The sequence below is a fragment of the Chanodichthys erythropterus genome, chromosome 15 (assembly GCF_024489055.1).
Source record: "Chanodichthys erythropterus isolate Z2021 chromosome 15, ASM2448905v1, whole genome shotgun sequence".
In the NCBI taxonomy this organism is placed as follows: domain Eukaryota; kingdom Metazoa; phylum Chordata; class Actinopteri; order Cypriniformes; family Xenocyprididae; genus Chanodichthys; species Chanodichthys erythropterus.
In genome coordinates, this window is record NC_090235.1 from 21,388,550 (window position 1) to 21,405,099 (window position 16,550).

Consider the following 16,550-nt stretch of genomic DNA (forward strand, 5'->3'; position numbering starts at 1 on the left):
TAATTCTTCTCAGCTAATTTCACCTGCACTTAGGTGCATTTCTCCCTGAACACTGTTCAGCTAAATCTGCAGTTACTAGGGTAATTAAATCTAAATGTAATTACATGTAAACTGTTTAACTAAAGAAGAATTCTAGGATTTATTGAGATTTTTCAATAGCACGTTGACTAAACTTCTGGGAGGGACACACACATGGTGTGGTCCTGAACACGCTGCAGCTGTGACCAACTATAGAGTGATTTCCAAAGCTAATCTAATTGTTAATCACTAGTGCTATTGACTATTCCCAATACCAGGTCATTCTGCTGTTTTAGTCACTTCTTTAAATCTTTTTATTGATTTTAATTATAATAGCAGTCAGCTATTAATTTTTACTAGTATTATTTCTTTCATCTTTGTGATTTATTTACATCTCCCTTTTTAATATTGTGTGGTTTAATTTCCCAATATAACCACAAGCAACTAGACATACTCTCCTTCTTGATTTTGTTTATTTACAACAGTTGCTTCAATTTTATGAGCCAGTTACAAAGGAATCTGAATGACTGCTATGGCATAATTTTGAGCACCACTAATAAGCACAATCTAATAGGAAAGCTCTCCTCTTCCTCTCTCTTTCTCTTTTCCATTTGTTCAGAGGTCAAGCCTGTTGTGAGCCATCAGTAAGAAATACTAAGAAATAATTTGACCACAAGAACCATCTTAAGTCATTTATTAAACCTAGCTGTATTTTATACACCTGGCTGCTCACTGTGCCTTTAGCCCTAAATTCTGTTTGATCTTGCAGTAGTCTCTTGCCCTTACTCTCACCACAAGCGTGCCTAAATGTTGCAGATGCTCAGCCTAACTGCCCAGATGGCAGACCAAAAGGACTGGCTATGTGTCGTGAGGAACACCCTCCTAACCAGTGCAGCTGATCAATTACAGCCCCAGAGCCAAAAGCAACTGGACAAAGATGGAAGAGAAGTAAAGGCAGATGATTCAAACCAGAGGTGTGATCACAATGATCTGACTGAAGTCAACTTCTTCTTGGCCCACATCCTCGCTGTTTTGAAACAGGAGGTGAACAACCTCAAACTCCAGATCACAGAGACTCACAAGGAGCTGATGCATGCTAAAAGCCACATAGACCAGCTAGAGATGGAGGCTCGGGACAGACACAAGGACCCTGACAGAATAGAGACACAGAAGAAAAGAGAACTGAGACTCTCTTACCTGCAGCAAACAGAACCACTGCAGGAGAAACGTCTCACTTCACCGCATGGAGTCAGCATAAGAACCTCCCCCAGCCAAGCACAGAGGTACAGAGGGGGAGGCCAAAGCCTTCTGCTTGACACCTTATCAGCCATTTTCCTGAAATCCTCTGCAGCTGCAGAAGGAGAAGGATTAATTCAGACAGACCCAGGTACCAGACCTACCACAGGGAGAAGCCAGGGATGGGAGCATCCTCTCCCTGCAGACACAGCAGGATCTCCAACAGCAGGCAGCCCAAGGACGACTGGACACGCCTGCATCGGACCTGCAGGAGCTTCTAACGCTAGTAAGATAGCTCCTTGAACAGTTCTTACCTGAGGAGTACTCAGCAGTACAAGCTTCTGACCACTCACACAACACCAGCTCAGAGACCTGAGCTTGTCTACTGTCTACATCAACCGCAATGGAACGACCACCACTCCAGGAGACACATACAACCAGAGGCCATCACAGCCTTCCAGCCTTGTGTGCCAGTGGTGTGTCTGATCTTTCTACACCTTCAACGACGCTCGCTGGTGTCCATAGAAAGAACAACAACGACCGAAAGGGGGGATGTAACGTCTGGACCAATCAGCCACACAATTATTCATTGTATTTAATGAATTACCCATAAACTCACTCTCCCTATCAAAGTTCTCTGAACTCATCCCCCTAAAACTGTAACCAGCATCCCAATGTTGCTAGCACACAGGCCAACCTAGGTGTCCTGTTACAGTTATATGGTACTTTTATGATCCAGAAGAATTCTGGAGAGACTAGTGACTCATTCTTCCTGAGAAGGACAAATAAACTCTCTTAATCCTATGTATTCTCTATATAACCACTTGGGAAATGTATAAACATGTATCCAAGTTGCCCATCTCATGACTTTCCTTTTATAGGCTTTATTCTATGTATTAATTCTCTCTTTTGAACTATTTTGGTATTAATGTTCCATAGTTGCAAATGTATAGTTAACTGAGATCACATTGGCAGCATGCTTGGTATCTACGGACTCCAACTTTCATTTCCTATTTGGTAATTTATGTCACATGTTACTAACTCTGTGACACATTAGTATTATAAGAATCTAGAAGGTTATTCTCTCATTCATCCAATCCAGTGTCTTATGCTAATATCTTGCTACAGAACAAAGACTCGTAAAACTTCCCTCTGAAAGGGGAACTCCTTATTGGCTCAGACACCTCAAGAGGGTGTGACATCTTCACCCCTTATATTCACTGATCACAAGGAACCCCCTCTCTTCCTGCTCTTCCTCCTCTTCTTCTCTTTTACTGATGAATGCTGACGTCAAGATGCTTTAAGAAGCTAGAAGCTTCTAAGGAACCCCAAGCTTGTGCCAGGCCTCGGCCTAGACCTTCCATTCACCAAAGATCCTCTGAATCCAGCCGGTTCTCTTTCGTCAAGAAAATATCAGCAAAGATTCAACAGGAGCCTCCACAAATTGCATCAGGACAGTTTTAATTCAACTTGGAGAGACATGCAAGTATCAAACTTAGTCTCATTATCGGATACATTGAGTATCCTTACCCCTTTTAAAGAAGGGCCTGTTAAAACTAAACTGATGGTTTGCTCAAGGCTGTTGATCTGCTGAATGTCCAACAATGCTGTAACTTCTTGCTTCCTGTACTCTGCTTTCTCTCTCTCTCTTGGTAAACTGTATGCATGTATGTGTGTGAATGTTAGAGTAGTTTAAGTGTTTAGTCTAGTTAATAAAGTCTTGTTCATGTCACACGTAAGGTTGTCCGTGTTTTGCGCTCATGTACGGGAGTCCCTATTCATGTCGGTCCTGACTACAGGCTTTTAGTAGAATAAGATTGTTATTTCCTATAACCTGGAAATGAACATTTCTTAGTTAATAAACAATTAACACTGTGTGTTCATTGAACAACAGGTTAATTGATTGTAATATTAATTTTATTACATTAAGTTAATTTTATTGACTGATTAAAATATTAATAATTAATTATAACTAGTTATGATTAATTATTCATATTTATTTTGAGCTAATTTGCTACAGATGTAATATAAATCTAAGGTGTCCCCTGAATGTGTCTGTGAAGTTTTAGCTCAAAATACCCCATAGATTTTTTTTTATTCATTTTTTTAACTGCCTATTTTGGGGCATCATTAAATATGCACCAATTCAGGCTGCGGCCTCTTTAAATTCTTGTGCTCCCCGCCCATGGAGCTCGCACTTGCCTTAAACAGCATAAACACAGTTCACACAGCTAATATAACCCTCAAAATGGATCTTTACAAAGTGTTCGTCATGCAGCATGTCTAATTGCGCAAGTATGGTATTTATTTGGATGTTTACATTTGATTCTGAATGAGTTTGATAGTGCTCCGTGGCTAACGGCTAATGCTACACTGTTGGAGAGATTTATAAAGAATGAAGTTGTGTTTATGAATTATACAGACTGCAAGTGTTTAAAAATGAAAATAACGACAGTCTTGTCTCCGTGAATACAGTAAGAAACGATGGTAACTTTAACCACATTTAACAGTACATTAGCAACATGCTAACGAAACATTTAGAAAGACAATTTACAAATATCACTAAAAATATCATGTTATCATGGATCATGTCAGTTATTATTGCTCCATCTGCTATTTTTCACTATTGTTCTTGCCTGCTTACCTAGTCTGATGATTCAGCTGTGCACAGATCCAGACGTTAACACTGGCTGCCCTTGTGTAATGGGCTGGCATATGCAAATATTGGGGGCGTACATATTAATGATCCCGACTGTTACGTAACAGTCGGTGTTATGTTGAGATTCACCTGTTCTTCGGAGGTCTTTTAAACAAATGAGATTTATAAGAAGGAGGAAACAATGGAGTTTGAGACTCACTGTATGTCATTTCCATGTACTGAACTCTTGTTATTCAACTATGCCAAGGTAAATTCAATTTTTAATTATAGGGCACCTTTAATCTCTTCCCTGTTAGTCTCCTATATGTGACTATTTTAACGATGTTTTTACTACTTTTCTGGACCTTGAATGTGGTAATTATGTTGCAGTCTATAGGGGATCAGAAACCTCTCCGATTTAATCACGGACGTAAAACGACATGAGGGTGAGTAATTAATGACAAATTTAATTTTTGGGTGAGCTAACCCTTTAATAAATTGTATTTGACATTATTTCTAGTTGCCTAATCTGCCTATTGTTAAAATAGAAGTAAAATAAAATTGTTGTATGTTTTTTTTCTCCATGGCAAAAGCATTTTGTTTCTTTATTCTTTTTATGTAGCTTAATTTTTTCTTAAAGTTTTTTTTTAATCAGCCTCAAATGTAGATTGTGACCTAATAATGGCCAGTATATCAGTTATTAACTAGTTATCAGTATCTTGACAATCTGTGCATATTGTTGCATGTGATCAAATTATAAATAGAAAGAAATTCCAAGAATTCATTATGCCTGTAAAACCATTAACTCCAACTATTCTAGTACTATTATATTTTCTCCCAATTATGTGAAATGTTTCCTTTATTTTCAGTGCCGAGTTAGTCTACACCAGTGAACAGGAGTACCTTGAACTCCAGCAGCTCTGGTTTGTGGTAGAATGAGTTCAGACACTGAGAGCAGGGGATCTTAGTGACTGTCTGCACAGGACCACTGGGAGCGCTAGTCTTTGTTGACGAGCTGGACTCTGTTGAAGCAGGCTTGGAAGCAGCAGGTTTTTGGGTAGATGTGTTGTTGGTTGTAGAAGTTATCATGTTCACCTGGTTGTTAGTTTTCGTCTTACCGAAGGACTCCTGAACAAAGTCAAAAAGCGGAATATTCATTATCTCTACTTCTGTGATTGACATTTTGACCAGGGCGATCCGTAAAAGTACTAAACTCTACCTGATATGACACTACACAGGAAAAGGAGCAGAAGTTCTGGATGGTTCCATCAGACATGGCTAGATGATACTGAGGCACTAGTTTCAGCTTGCAGCTGTTGCATTCTACTGGAGCACCTTGTTAGAATGCAAACAAAAAAGATATTTGAATATACTTCCTTTTGGAAGAAGACCATAAAGAAGACCTTCTCTTTTGAGAAGACCATAATGCTGAATCTTGGTGAATATGTTACCTGAAGAACTGACAGTCTGAACTTTATTTGCTGTAACACAGGAAGGGGAGCAGAAAAGCTCTCTAATTCCCCCTGTGTTCGGACTGTCCACCATTTCTGCCACCGGGCGAGTGGTACGGCAAATTTTGCAGGGGACAGGTTTCAGACTCTTCTAAAAAAGAAGATGAATTTATTTAATAATGACTTTCAACAAAACAAACAACCCTTATTTAGGAATTCTTTTGCCGTTACCTTTTTGAAGCCTATGAGGCAGTTTTGTTTGCAGAACTTCATAACACTGCCCTCTATCTGCAGAGATGGACACTGACTGTCTGTGCCATAGCAGTATCCACCACAGTTCACACAGCTGTTCATGTTCAGCTTATTGGAGGAGCGGAACTGGTTGAAGCAGCTGTCGCTGCACAGCTTATGGATGGAGCCCATGAAGTTCACTTCATGAGTGTAAGTCTATGAGAAATGCAATTGCAACATGCAACCTTTTAGATCTTTTAAAACTACTGAACTTTATTTCTATATGGATCTTATAAAGCAGCCACAGAAACTCATACAATTGTCAGAGACTATAACATACTTAGAGTTAATTTTTAGTCTAACAGAACAATAGTGTTTTCTAGAGAAATATAAAGTAACAAAAAAGAAAATGCATCACAAACAGCCAGTCGGTTATAATACAGATTTGCTTTTCATGGACCTAAAGTACACTAAACAGTAGTTTCTGTCCTAATATGTGTGAACAATATGTACAGTGCAATCATAAAAGTTGATTAAAAAAAAAAAAAAAAAATACAAAGTGGATTCAGAAAGCCTACAAACCCCTTATTTTTTTCATTTTGTATGTTGCTGCCTTATGCTAAACTGCTTCATAAGGCAGCAACATACAAAATCACAATCTACGCTCCACAAAGCTTGATGACAAAGCAAAAACATATCTGAGTCAACTTTGCAAATTGATGAAAAAAAAGGGGGTCTGAATATGCAAAAGCCTCTAAGTGCCATCTGAAATTTTCTTCTAAAATGAGCGTTTTTAATCAAGCTTGTATGTTTAGGTTCAATAATTTCACTTTATTAGCAATTAATAGGTCCTTTGCATTGCCATTAAAGTAAAATAACTGAACATAAACATTCAAGCTTGATAAAAATGCTCATTTTAGAAGAATTTCAGATGAGATGGGGCCATAAAACACTTAAAAAAAATGTTGTTCACAAGACTTTGGACTACTGGATTTTGTAGATCATATTCTTTGTTATAACATGTGAAGACAATCTTGTCCGTTCATTCACATAAAACATGACTAACTTTTGTGTGACACTTTGTTTTGATGCGTTTCACATCTGGGAAGATCATCAGATCTGGGAATGCCCCCGTGAGGAAGATGTGAGAGGACTAAAAGAAAGAACGTTTTTGTTTGTTTTAAGTTTATTTACAGGAGTGTACAATATAATACAGACAGTCAGAAAGACAGACCGATAAATAGAAAGATTGATAGTCAGATATAAAGCACGTTTTCGAGCACACAGTCACAGAGATTTGTGCCATTCCTGGAAACAATTCCTGGTCAACTGAAGACACAGGTGCACGTCACATGCCTGGCACTTCCAAGGGGTTTGCTGCTTCTTGCCATGCACCGCTTTGCAATGCACGCAGATCCGACGTCCAGCAGAGGCGATTTTCCTGGTGTCTGTGCTCAGCTGAGCTCCTGGAACAGGCACGTGGTCACTGCTGGTCCGTTTTCGTTCTGTTTTCAGCGACACGCCACAGAGCTCTGCGATAAGCTGCTCCATAAACTCTTTGTGGGACAGGTTGCCGTACAGCTCTTTGTGTATTGTATAGGCGTTGGTGGCAGCAATATCCAATAAGTGGAGAAAGATCTTTCTGTACCACTTCAAGGTTTTGTGCTGTGCAGTGTAGTACTGCAACAGCTGATCGGACAGGTCGACGCCCCCCATGTGTTGGTTGTACGCAACAATCGGTGCGGGACAAGGATAACTCTTCAAGCTCCATGTTGCTTCTGCTTTCACCCTCCTCTGCACAATGTCTCCGTTGTAGGCAGGATGGATAGTGGAACAGACAGACACCTCTCGTGTGTCCATCCACTTCACAAACACAAGCGGTCCATCCCGAATCCACCTAATAGATCCCCTGGTGGACTTTTTGGTCAGTGAATTAGCTGCATTCTGTGGGCTGTCCTTCCTGTAGTCTCTGTAAGTCCCACAAGCACCATACTTCATGGTTAACAAGTCTTTTAAGAGCTTCGGACTTGTGTAGAAATTGTCCATGTACACATGGTACCCAGATCCCAAAATTTTTTTGTCCAAAAGAGACATCACTGTGTCATATGGTAGTCCATGACCAGAGGCACTGGCGTTCTTTCCCGTGTACACAGAAAAGTCCACAGTGTATCCATTCGACGAGTCCGCGAGGACAAACAGCTTGAAGCCCCACTTGGTCGGCTTGGCTTTCATGTACTGCGTCATTCCAGTGTTCATTTTGCACGCCACCATTCTTTCATCCACAGCTAAATTTCTTCTGGGATGATAGACAGTTTTGCATGCGAGACGGACTGTTTCCAAGAGGGGTTTGACCCTGAAAAGGCGGTCGTACTCATCTGTGCCCTTCTTTTTGTCATTCTCCTTGTCTTCCTCTGGGTGGCTCATGTGCATATTCCATGAAACGGTGCGATATCTGTCCCTTGACATGATCGTGGCGGGAAAAGGCACGGAGAAAAGAGTGCCCTGCCGCCAGTAGTCACTGATGGAGCTCAACTTCACCATGCCCATGTAGAATATCAGCCCAAAGTAGCGGTACATCTCGTCAACGGTGACGTCAGTCCACTTGTATTTGCGACCCCTCGCAATTGACCTGGCGGCCTGAGCGTTTGTGTTGTAGCACAGAGTTGAGACAGCGCTGTCAGTGAAAAACATTTTGAAGAGACTAAGAGGGGAATGCGAGTCAGTAGCCTTCATCTGCGGTCCAGGTTCCCGTGCGGGCAAGAATCTCAGATTCTGTGGAACCAAGTCGACGACTTTCTCCGTTTTCCACGACTGAGTGGAAAGCCCGTTTGTCCTGGCTTTCTTTGCAACAGGCATCAGGTCAATGTCATTCTCACATCTGCAAATAAAAGAATAAAAGGCAAACATTTGTGAGCATGCAAATATTAGGATCAAAGCAACTACAGTGTTTAACATTACTGAAAATCACATGCATATATTTATAATTGAAATAAATATATATTTATAATTAAATATATTCTAAATAATTATATTTATGTCATTCAAAATGTTTGGGGTAGGTAAGGTCTTATTTATTAGGTCAAACATACATCCTTCAGAAATCATTCTAATATGCCGATCAAGAAACATTTCTTCTTCTCACTGTTGAAAACAGCTGTGCATTTATTTGAAATAGAAATATTTATTAACATTATAAAATGTCTTTACTGAGACCTTTGATAAATTTAACGTGTCCTCTCTGCATAAAAGTATTTCTTTCTTTCAAAAAACTAAACAAAAATAATCTTACTGACCCCAAACTTTTAAACGGAAATGTATTATACAGCATAAAACGTGCATACTCGTTTTGTATAGCATTTAGATGTAATGACAAGTCACCAAGGTTAAGAGCAACATATGCATTTATTTTTATGCTGCTTATTTTAGTCTGGCAAACAGCCCAACTAAGTAAAATATGTACATGCATGTCTAAAAATAACATGTTAACTAATACAAAGAATAGATGACTTACTCATCAGAACTGATATCCTCTGCTGGATCAGTTCGCTCTTCAAAATTTTCCCATTCATCATCAGACTCGTGCTCTTCTTCTGAAGAATAGGTGAATTCTTCCTCACTGTCCAGGATCTGGGAAGGTTCCTCACACGTGCAGTGTGCCATCTTCCAAAAGCGATGAAAAGTGAATGAATCGAATGAAGCTTGATGCTATTTTTAATCACATTGATGGGGAGCTTTTACCATATTTGTATGGCTCGCCCAGATCATAACCGTGTGTGTTATCCGCGAGTGGGAGCGCCTTGAACGCGATAACGGTACTATCTAACATCTACAATACGAGTAAACATTGGCATGTTAAATATAGCATTAATACAGCGAGCTGGACCGCAAAACGCTGCGTTTATCTCTCTATTTACAGCGCACTGTTCTTGCTGACATCAATAGACAAACAGGCGAAGTCTCTATTGTGTAGAAGCCGCACTCACCGGCGCTGGACTGACACACGCGCACAGAGAGAGAAAGAGAGAGAAACAGTCGAACCACGTAGAATTGACGCGCTATATTCATATTTTTTTCTGTCAAAATTACGAACTTCGTTTATTATTTATTATTTTAGCCGGTTGTATCCATCGGCAGATGGAGGATAAGCAAGCGGCAATCCCATTGGCTAGCGCTCACCTATCATCATTCACGCCAATCAGCTCGAGCGAACGCAGACAATGTGATTAATATTCATGAGCCAAGCAGTCTGTCAGACCTCAGAGCTGCTGACAATATACAGCCTACATAAGAAAAGATGCAAAGTCGCCTTTGTAAGTAAATTAGTTGAATAGATTAACATTTAGCGTGTTTTTAAATTACTATTAATCATACTTTGCAGAAACACTGAATGACCAATAATGTCAAGCATCACCAGCAAGTTGTTTAATCTGAAAAATGTGCTTAATATTATTTCATTTAAACATTAGTTGCCACATTTTAGTTCTAAGTATAAAAGTATATCAAGCATATAAAAAAAGCTTGACTGACCGTTTCCTAAAAGCTTAGCTATGCTTTTGGATTATATATATATATGAATTCATTGTGTTAAGTTTTACACCCCTAAACTGTAAAAATAAAAGTTGACATCAGGGTTTTTGTAGAGACATTTGTCAAGTCAGTGCAACAATTCAAGGCTGAGTTTCTGAGACCTTTTTGTTATTGTGAGTAGACACACATGAAAGCAGTTTTGAATGATGTCTTCCTCTTATCTGCATAACCATAAATAAGAGTATTTTAAATTGCTGCCATTGTTATTAGAACAAAAAAAAAAAAAAAGAAGAAAAAACACATGCTGGAACCTCCAGGGGGTTAAATACACTAAACTAGGGCTGCACAATATATTGTTTTAGCATCGATATCGCGATGTGCGCATCATTGTATATTTGATTATGTCTGCACCTGAAAACATAAATTTACCTGAAAAACAAAACTTATTTCATTGGAAACTTGTTTCCACTACTGAATAAATAAAAAAAGGTAATTGCAACTTTTTATCTAATCATTCTGACTTGTCTTCTCGCAATCGCATGATAAAAACTCACAATTGTGAGTTAGAGTCAGAGTTGTGACTTTATTCTGATTTTTTCCCTCGCAATTGCGAGGTTATACTTCAATTCTGAGAAAAAAAGTCAGAACTGTGAGATAAAAAGTTGTAATCATCCTTTTTTTATTCCGTGGCGGACACAAATTTCCATACATATCTTTGTTCTCCTGTATTCATCTATGCTTGTAATTTGTTTTATTATTTTCTATACAGATTCACTCCCCTATCATTCACTCTCATCTGGTGAAATTGTTTTCATATCGAAATATATAGTCGCAGAAAAACAAAATACCGCAATGTCAGTTTTTTCCAATATTGTGCAGCCCTAGACTAAACAGCGCTTGCTGAATTTTGAGTCATATATGACTGAAATTAAATACCTGGGGTGCGATGGAAAAGCAAAAAAAAAATCTGTCAATGATAAAATGTAAATGTTTGTGTCATTCTGAACAGACACAGTAAGTGCTGTTCATTTAAATGTTGTGTCAAATATTTGTCTTGGTGTGAAAAGATCCTTAGGGGTCAAAAACATGATTAATTAGTACTGGCGCATCAGTGCAGCAAACACCTGAACAGATAGAGATGACACTTACCATTCCTGCCTTCTGACACACACTGCACTTGAAGTTTAAAGCGTTGAGGCATTTCTGACTGCAGAACTCCTTCAAAGTTCCTGACATGTCCACTGGCGCATTGACCACATCTTTTGGGTCAAGAATGTCTCTGCACGGAAACAGAAATGGTTGAAGGTTACGTGCCATTGCTGTGATTTAATTTCTATTATATATGATTATTTTTTACCTTTTAAAATAAAAGCAGCATGTAATAATGTGTATTAAAGGAACAGTTGACAAGAAATGACAATTCTGTTACCATTTACTCAACCTTGTGTCGTGCCAAACCCGTAAGACTTTTGTTCGTCTTTGGAACACAAATGAAGATATCTCTAATGAATATTGAAAGTCTGTTCATCCTAAACTCTGATGCTTCAAAACGTTCATAAAAGAGATCATAAAATAAATCCATATAAATTGAGCTGTTTAAACCAAGTGTTCTGAACAGACACAATCACTTTATATTATGAACATTTAATTTAGGTTTTTATTTCACATATGAAAATTGATCAGTGAACAAACAGAAGCTCAACCAAACTTGTTTGACGCGTAAGAAGAACCTCATTTGGTTCACATACTTGAGCATTCCATGAACGTTCCCATGTACGTTCGCTGAGCAATGTTTATATGTGAATAAAAGCCATTCATGTCTCTTCAGAAGACTTAACTGCTCGATTCATATGATATTACTTCATAATCTCTTTATGAATGTTTTGAAGCATCCAAGTTTTGGGTGAATAGACTTTCAACTGATTAATTAATTCATTAAAATTAGACTTTTGTTAATTTTATCAACACAAATTATGGATTTGGAATCACATGAGGGTAAGTAAATGTCAATTTTAATTTCTTGGTAAACTAACTTTAAGTTTTGGTGTGGTAAAAAAAGAAGTGAATATTCAGTTCATATTCAACAACCAAGTATATGACTGCTTTGGAAGTCATTTTTGAATGTGAGTGCATAAACATCAAATCTAATGCAACTGTTATGATCATTTGAAAAGTTAAAATTTAAAAGTTTTATTGTAGGCTTACTTGAGGCAGTGGTAACATTGTTTCTTCTGAGGTATCTTGACCACCATAGTAGAGGTGCTACAGAGACACTGAGGTGAGCAGTAGAGTTTGGGACAGCCTTTCCGCTGGAACGCAGTCTGTCCCTTTAGCAGGACTTTGTTACATCCTGTGCAGACCACACCAATTGGATTGGCAGGGGCCAGAGGACGAAGAGATAGTGTAGGGACTGGTGCCGCCTTTGCTGGGACGGCTGCTGAAGCTGCAGACACATAAAGAGGATTATGTAAGAAATATAAGATGTAACTTAATAAATCAACTATTCACCAATGTAGCAATATATCATATGTTTTCAGGGCTCATACCAATGGATGTGGCATTTCCTCCTACAGAGAACACTGCGCTGATCTTGATCGCATCAGATGTCTGGTTAAACTCCTGAAAGCATGAACAAAGGGTTAAACTCCATGAAACATTTTAGAACTTACTCAACAATGCCCCAAAGTTATGTTTTTATTGCCACATGTTTTGGCTTGTTGGGTTATTTCATTCATTTCATTGTGATTACCGTGCACCTTAAATACTAATCATATTTTGCCATTCAAATAAAGGAATTTTAGGTTACTAAATTTCATTTTCTCGTGCAGTAAAGTAGTGGAGGAAAAAAATATTTAGTGACAAAGTAGAGACATGTTACAAAAAAACTATATCAAATAAATACTGTCTCCACAAAGATATTAAACAGCACAACTGTTTTCAACATTAGTAATAATAAGAAATGTTTTCTGAGCAGAAAATCATCATATTAGAATGATTTCTGAAGGATCATGTGACACTGGAGTAATTCCATCATAGGAATAAATTACATTTTAAAAAATTTAAATACAAAGCAGTTATTTTAAATTGCAATAATACTTCACAATATACTGTTTTTACTGTATTTTTGAATCAAATAAATGCAGCCTTAGTGAGAATAAGAGATTATTTCAACCTGACCAACCCAAACTTTAGTGTGTTGAAAGATGAAGTGTATTTTCAGTCATCTTTGGTCAGATGGTTTTTACATTGTGACTGTGCATCAGATGCAATCAACTCTATCTGTGTCTATAAAGGTGTGAACCAAATGGCCCATACAGATGTATGGCCCATAGATACTAATGAGTGTGAATGACAAAGAAACAACGTTGCTCAGAGTAGATCCATCTCCTGTGGGGGGGAGGGGGGCAGTTTTCGATCTTAAGTAGACCAATTGTCTTTATGTATGAAGTTCTGTTCGACAGACAGATTTTTTTTATTTAACCTCAATTAAATTGTTAATCAATTATTCATATTACAATTGAACAATTACAAGGTAATGGGGGTGTAACGATACCCTTATATCACAATTTGAAAAATACCACAATACTGAATTCAAATTATGGTATTATTGCGATACTCCAAGACACATGGTAAAAGGATAAAAAGGATAACAAAAAAATTATTGTTGATTAAAATGCTAAATTTTGTATTACATTTGGAGTAGAAATGAATATGCTTGGACTTGGTGCTGGTAACCCAGTGCACGCATTTTTTCCCCCCAGTGAACTGATAAAAACCCACATTCAAAGACACCCTGAACATAAAGAGAAAGTATTCAAAATACATTGCTTAACCTTTGTTACCTCTTAAAAAATAAATTAAAGGCAGAAAAACTCACAGCTGCAGTGTCAGGCTCATCTTTAATGTTTTCCAGAGTTGCCGATGCTTTCTCATACTCCTCATCCATTGGCTCATCCTTCACCTTCACTGGAATGGCGATGGAAGGCTGGGCCACTTGTGGTTTCAGTTCAGTTTTTGACACTGGATGTGTTTGCTGCATGAAAATGGTTTTAGATTTAGGAGTGTACATCAACAAAAACACAATGAAAATCAAAGAGTAAAAATAAAACAGTGATATTGTGCTCACCATGGCAGATGGTTCAGTTTTCTCCTTTTTTATGGGTTTAGCCAGCAATTTTCCTGTTAAATGTAAACATTTTGTAGAACATACTTATCAATAAACAGAAACATCAATCAATCTTAACAAACAGTAAATTAAAGAAAGAAAAATTCACACCAACCTGCATCTTCTGGTCTATCCACCTCCATCTTCCCATCACGAACCTCAGTCTGGTCCACATCTATTGCCATTTCATTTGTGAAGTCCTCAACTTTAGCAATCACAAGCTCCTCTGAACTGTGTGCCGTGTCCTCTGCGTTGCTCTTGTCTTCGCTCTTCTCTGCCATGTGGTCTTTGTTGCTCTCGTCTTCGCTCTTCTCTAGTTTTCTAGTGTCCTTCTGTTCACAGTGTTCCTGTACACAGTTCTCTTCCTCTTCACCCTGGTCGGATGGACTGCCCTTTTCTGGACTGTTTCCTTGGTCCACATCTGGTTGTTGTCCTAAATCCAGATCTTCCTCCATTTCCTCCTGGTGCGACTCTACTTCCTCCAGCTCCATCTGATGGCCCTCCATCAGGCTGTTTTGAGGGTTTGGCTCGTTTACACCAGGTTCAGTGGCGTCCAGCTTGCATAACTCCACTGCATCTGGTTTCTCTTCTGAAAAAGCTGCATCTCCAGTGAGATGTCCTGTGAAATCCTCACTGGCCATAAGGACACCTTCTGCAGATGTAGAGTCCAGCTGTGAAACTACCTCTGTAGGCTACAAGGGGCCAGACTTCGCTCCTGAAAGTGGAAAATGATTACATTTATCCATATGGTAGAGTTCAACAATAAAGGCCCATAACCAAGGACTATAACAATAAAGTTATAGTTTAAAAAGTCACTCTAAATGTAAAAAAGTCCACATTTTCCTCCTAATCTCCTCCATATCACTTTATTCGCCACGTAGAAAATAGTAAATGTGTGTGAAAGTGACTTAGCTTCAGTCTCTATTTATAGTGTAGTGGGCGGGGCGCTTTAGATTCTAGAGAGCATTTGATTGGACAGAAAATCTGAGGAGGAGCTAAAATGCAGAGTGATGTCACCACTTGTATGTATTGGCAAAACTGAGAAAAAAAAGTTTATGTCTTAAAAAATGCAAATTGTGTCATTGTTTTCACTAGCTTATAGATAACAATAAGACTAACATATTCATACTAAAAGCCAAAAAACCTCCATTTTGATTTCATGGGGACTTTTGGAAGCATGATAATGAAACCACACTCCCTTGTTTTCAAGCAAAAGCAACATTATAGAGTTTTTTTTTTTACTTTTCATGGAAAATAAAATATATAACACACATTTGTCATGAAAAATACATTATATCTTATAAATATTATGCATTATTATTATTATGTCGCGAAAAATTACAATTACTACACAAAATTGTTGCATTTAACTATTAATCGTAAATGTGGAAGAAAACTATTTGTTGGCAGAAAAAAAAAAGTTTAAATCTAATAGATGCATCCGCCACCATTTTAGGGATAAAAATATTGACTTTCCTCCAATATTTTTTTTACCAAGAGTTATTTTTAAAATACATTCCTATTTCAAAACACCAGCCTAATCTACAGCTGCACAAAACATGCAGCCTCAGGATTATAAACATGCATCCAATTCCTCAACATTGCATTAATGCCCTGTTTTGTTGCATAGGCGTCGTTCTTTTGTCCTCAGCACACTATTCGATAGGAACGCAAACATGAAATACTCCATCACGTGGCTTTAAATCATGCACGCAAAGAAAGTTGCAGCCAGAACGGGGGGTATAAAGGTGAAATACTGCAGGGCATGCATGTTCCTGCAGCGAATCTCTGCAGAGACGATAAACAACACGCGGGCCACTCTTCACAACAGTTTAAATACTCACTTTAGAGCGCTTGACGTATTCTTTCAACAATTCCTCTCACGAGACAGCCGATGTACAAATCATGCGCGATGCACGGTGGATCACTTCTGTATTAAAATAACAAAATTGTGGAAAAACTTGCTAAAACAGGATCAACTAGCTGGAAGGACTAGCTGGCTCTCCCGCGAAAGCACTTCCCCCTTTGCGTGCAGCAGTGCATTATGGGAGATGCACACCACAAGCGTTGGGTAGGCGCGCGTGCGCGATCCATTCATTCCTGCAAATCGGTTCGACCACTTAAAGGGTTAGTTCACCCAAAAATGAAAATAATGTAATTTATTACTCACCCTCGTGTCATTTTACACACGTAAGACCTTCGTTGATCTTCAGAACACAAATTAAGATATTTTTTGTTGAAATCCGATGGCTCAGTGAGGCCTGCATAGCCAGCAATGACATTT

The 16,550-nt window shown here is 38.4% G+C and overlaps 1 protein-coding gene across 1 annotated transcript in view; it reads right to left on the reverse strand.

Moving 5' to 3' along the window:
- zmym4.1 (zinc finger MYM-type containing 4, tandem duplicate 1) overlaps nt 1-16,271 on the reverse strand; it is a 30,954-nt gene extending 14,683 nt beyond the window's left edge. Inside the window, exons 1-11 of the mRNA XM_067412226.1 lie at nt 16,111-16,271; nt 14,382-14,981; nt 14,228-14,280; nt 13,979-14,134; nt 12,648-12,720; nt 12,307-12,544; nt 11,251-11,380; nt 5,575-5,790; nt 5,344-5,494; nt 5,112-5,227; nt 4,796-5,020 (exon numbers count right to left, since the gene is read on the reverse strand). Coding sequence (XP_067268327.1) covers nt 4,796-5,020; nt 5,112-5,227; nt 5,344-5,494; nt 5,575-5,790; nt 11,251-11,380; nt 12,307-12,544; nt 12,648-12,720; nt 13,979-14,134; nt 14,228-14,280; nt 14,382-14,907 — 1,884 coding nt within the window. The 5' untranslated portion in view covers nt 14,908-14,981; nt 16,111-16,271. The remainder of the gene's footprint in view (nt 1-4,795; nt 5,021-5,111; nt 5,228-5,343; nt 5,495-5,574; nt 5,791-11,250; nt 11,381-12,306; nt 12,545-12,647; nt 12,721-13,978; nt 14,135-14,227; nt 14,281-14,381; nt 14,982-16,110) is intronic.
- Nucleotides 16,272-16,550: the final 279 nt, after the last annotated feature.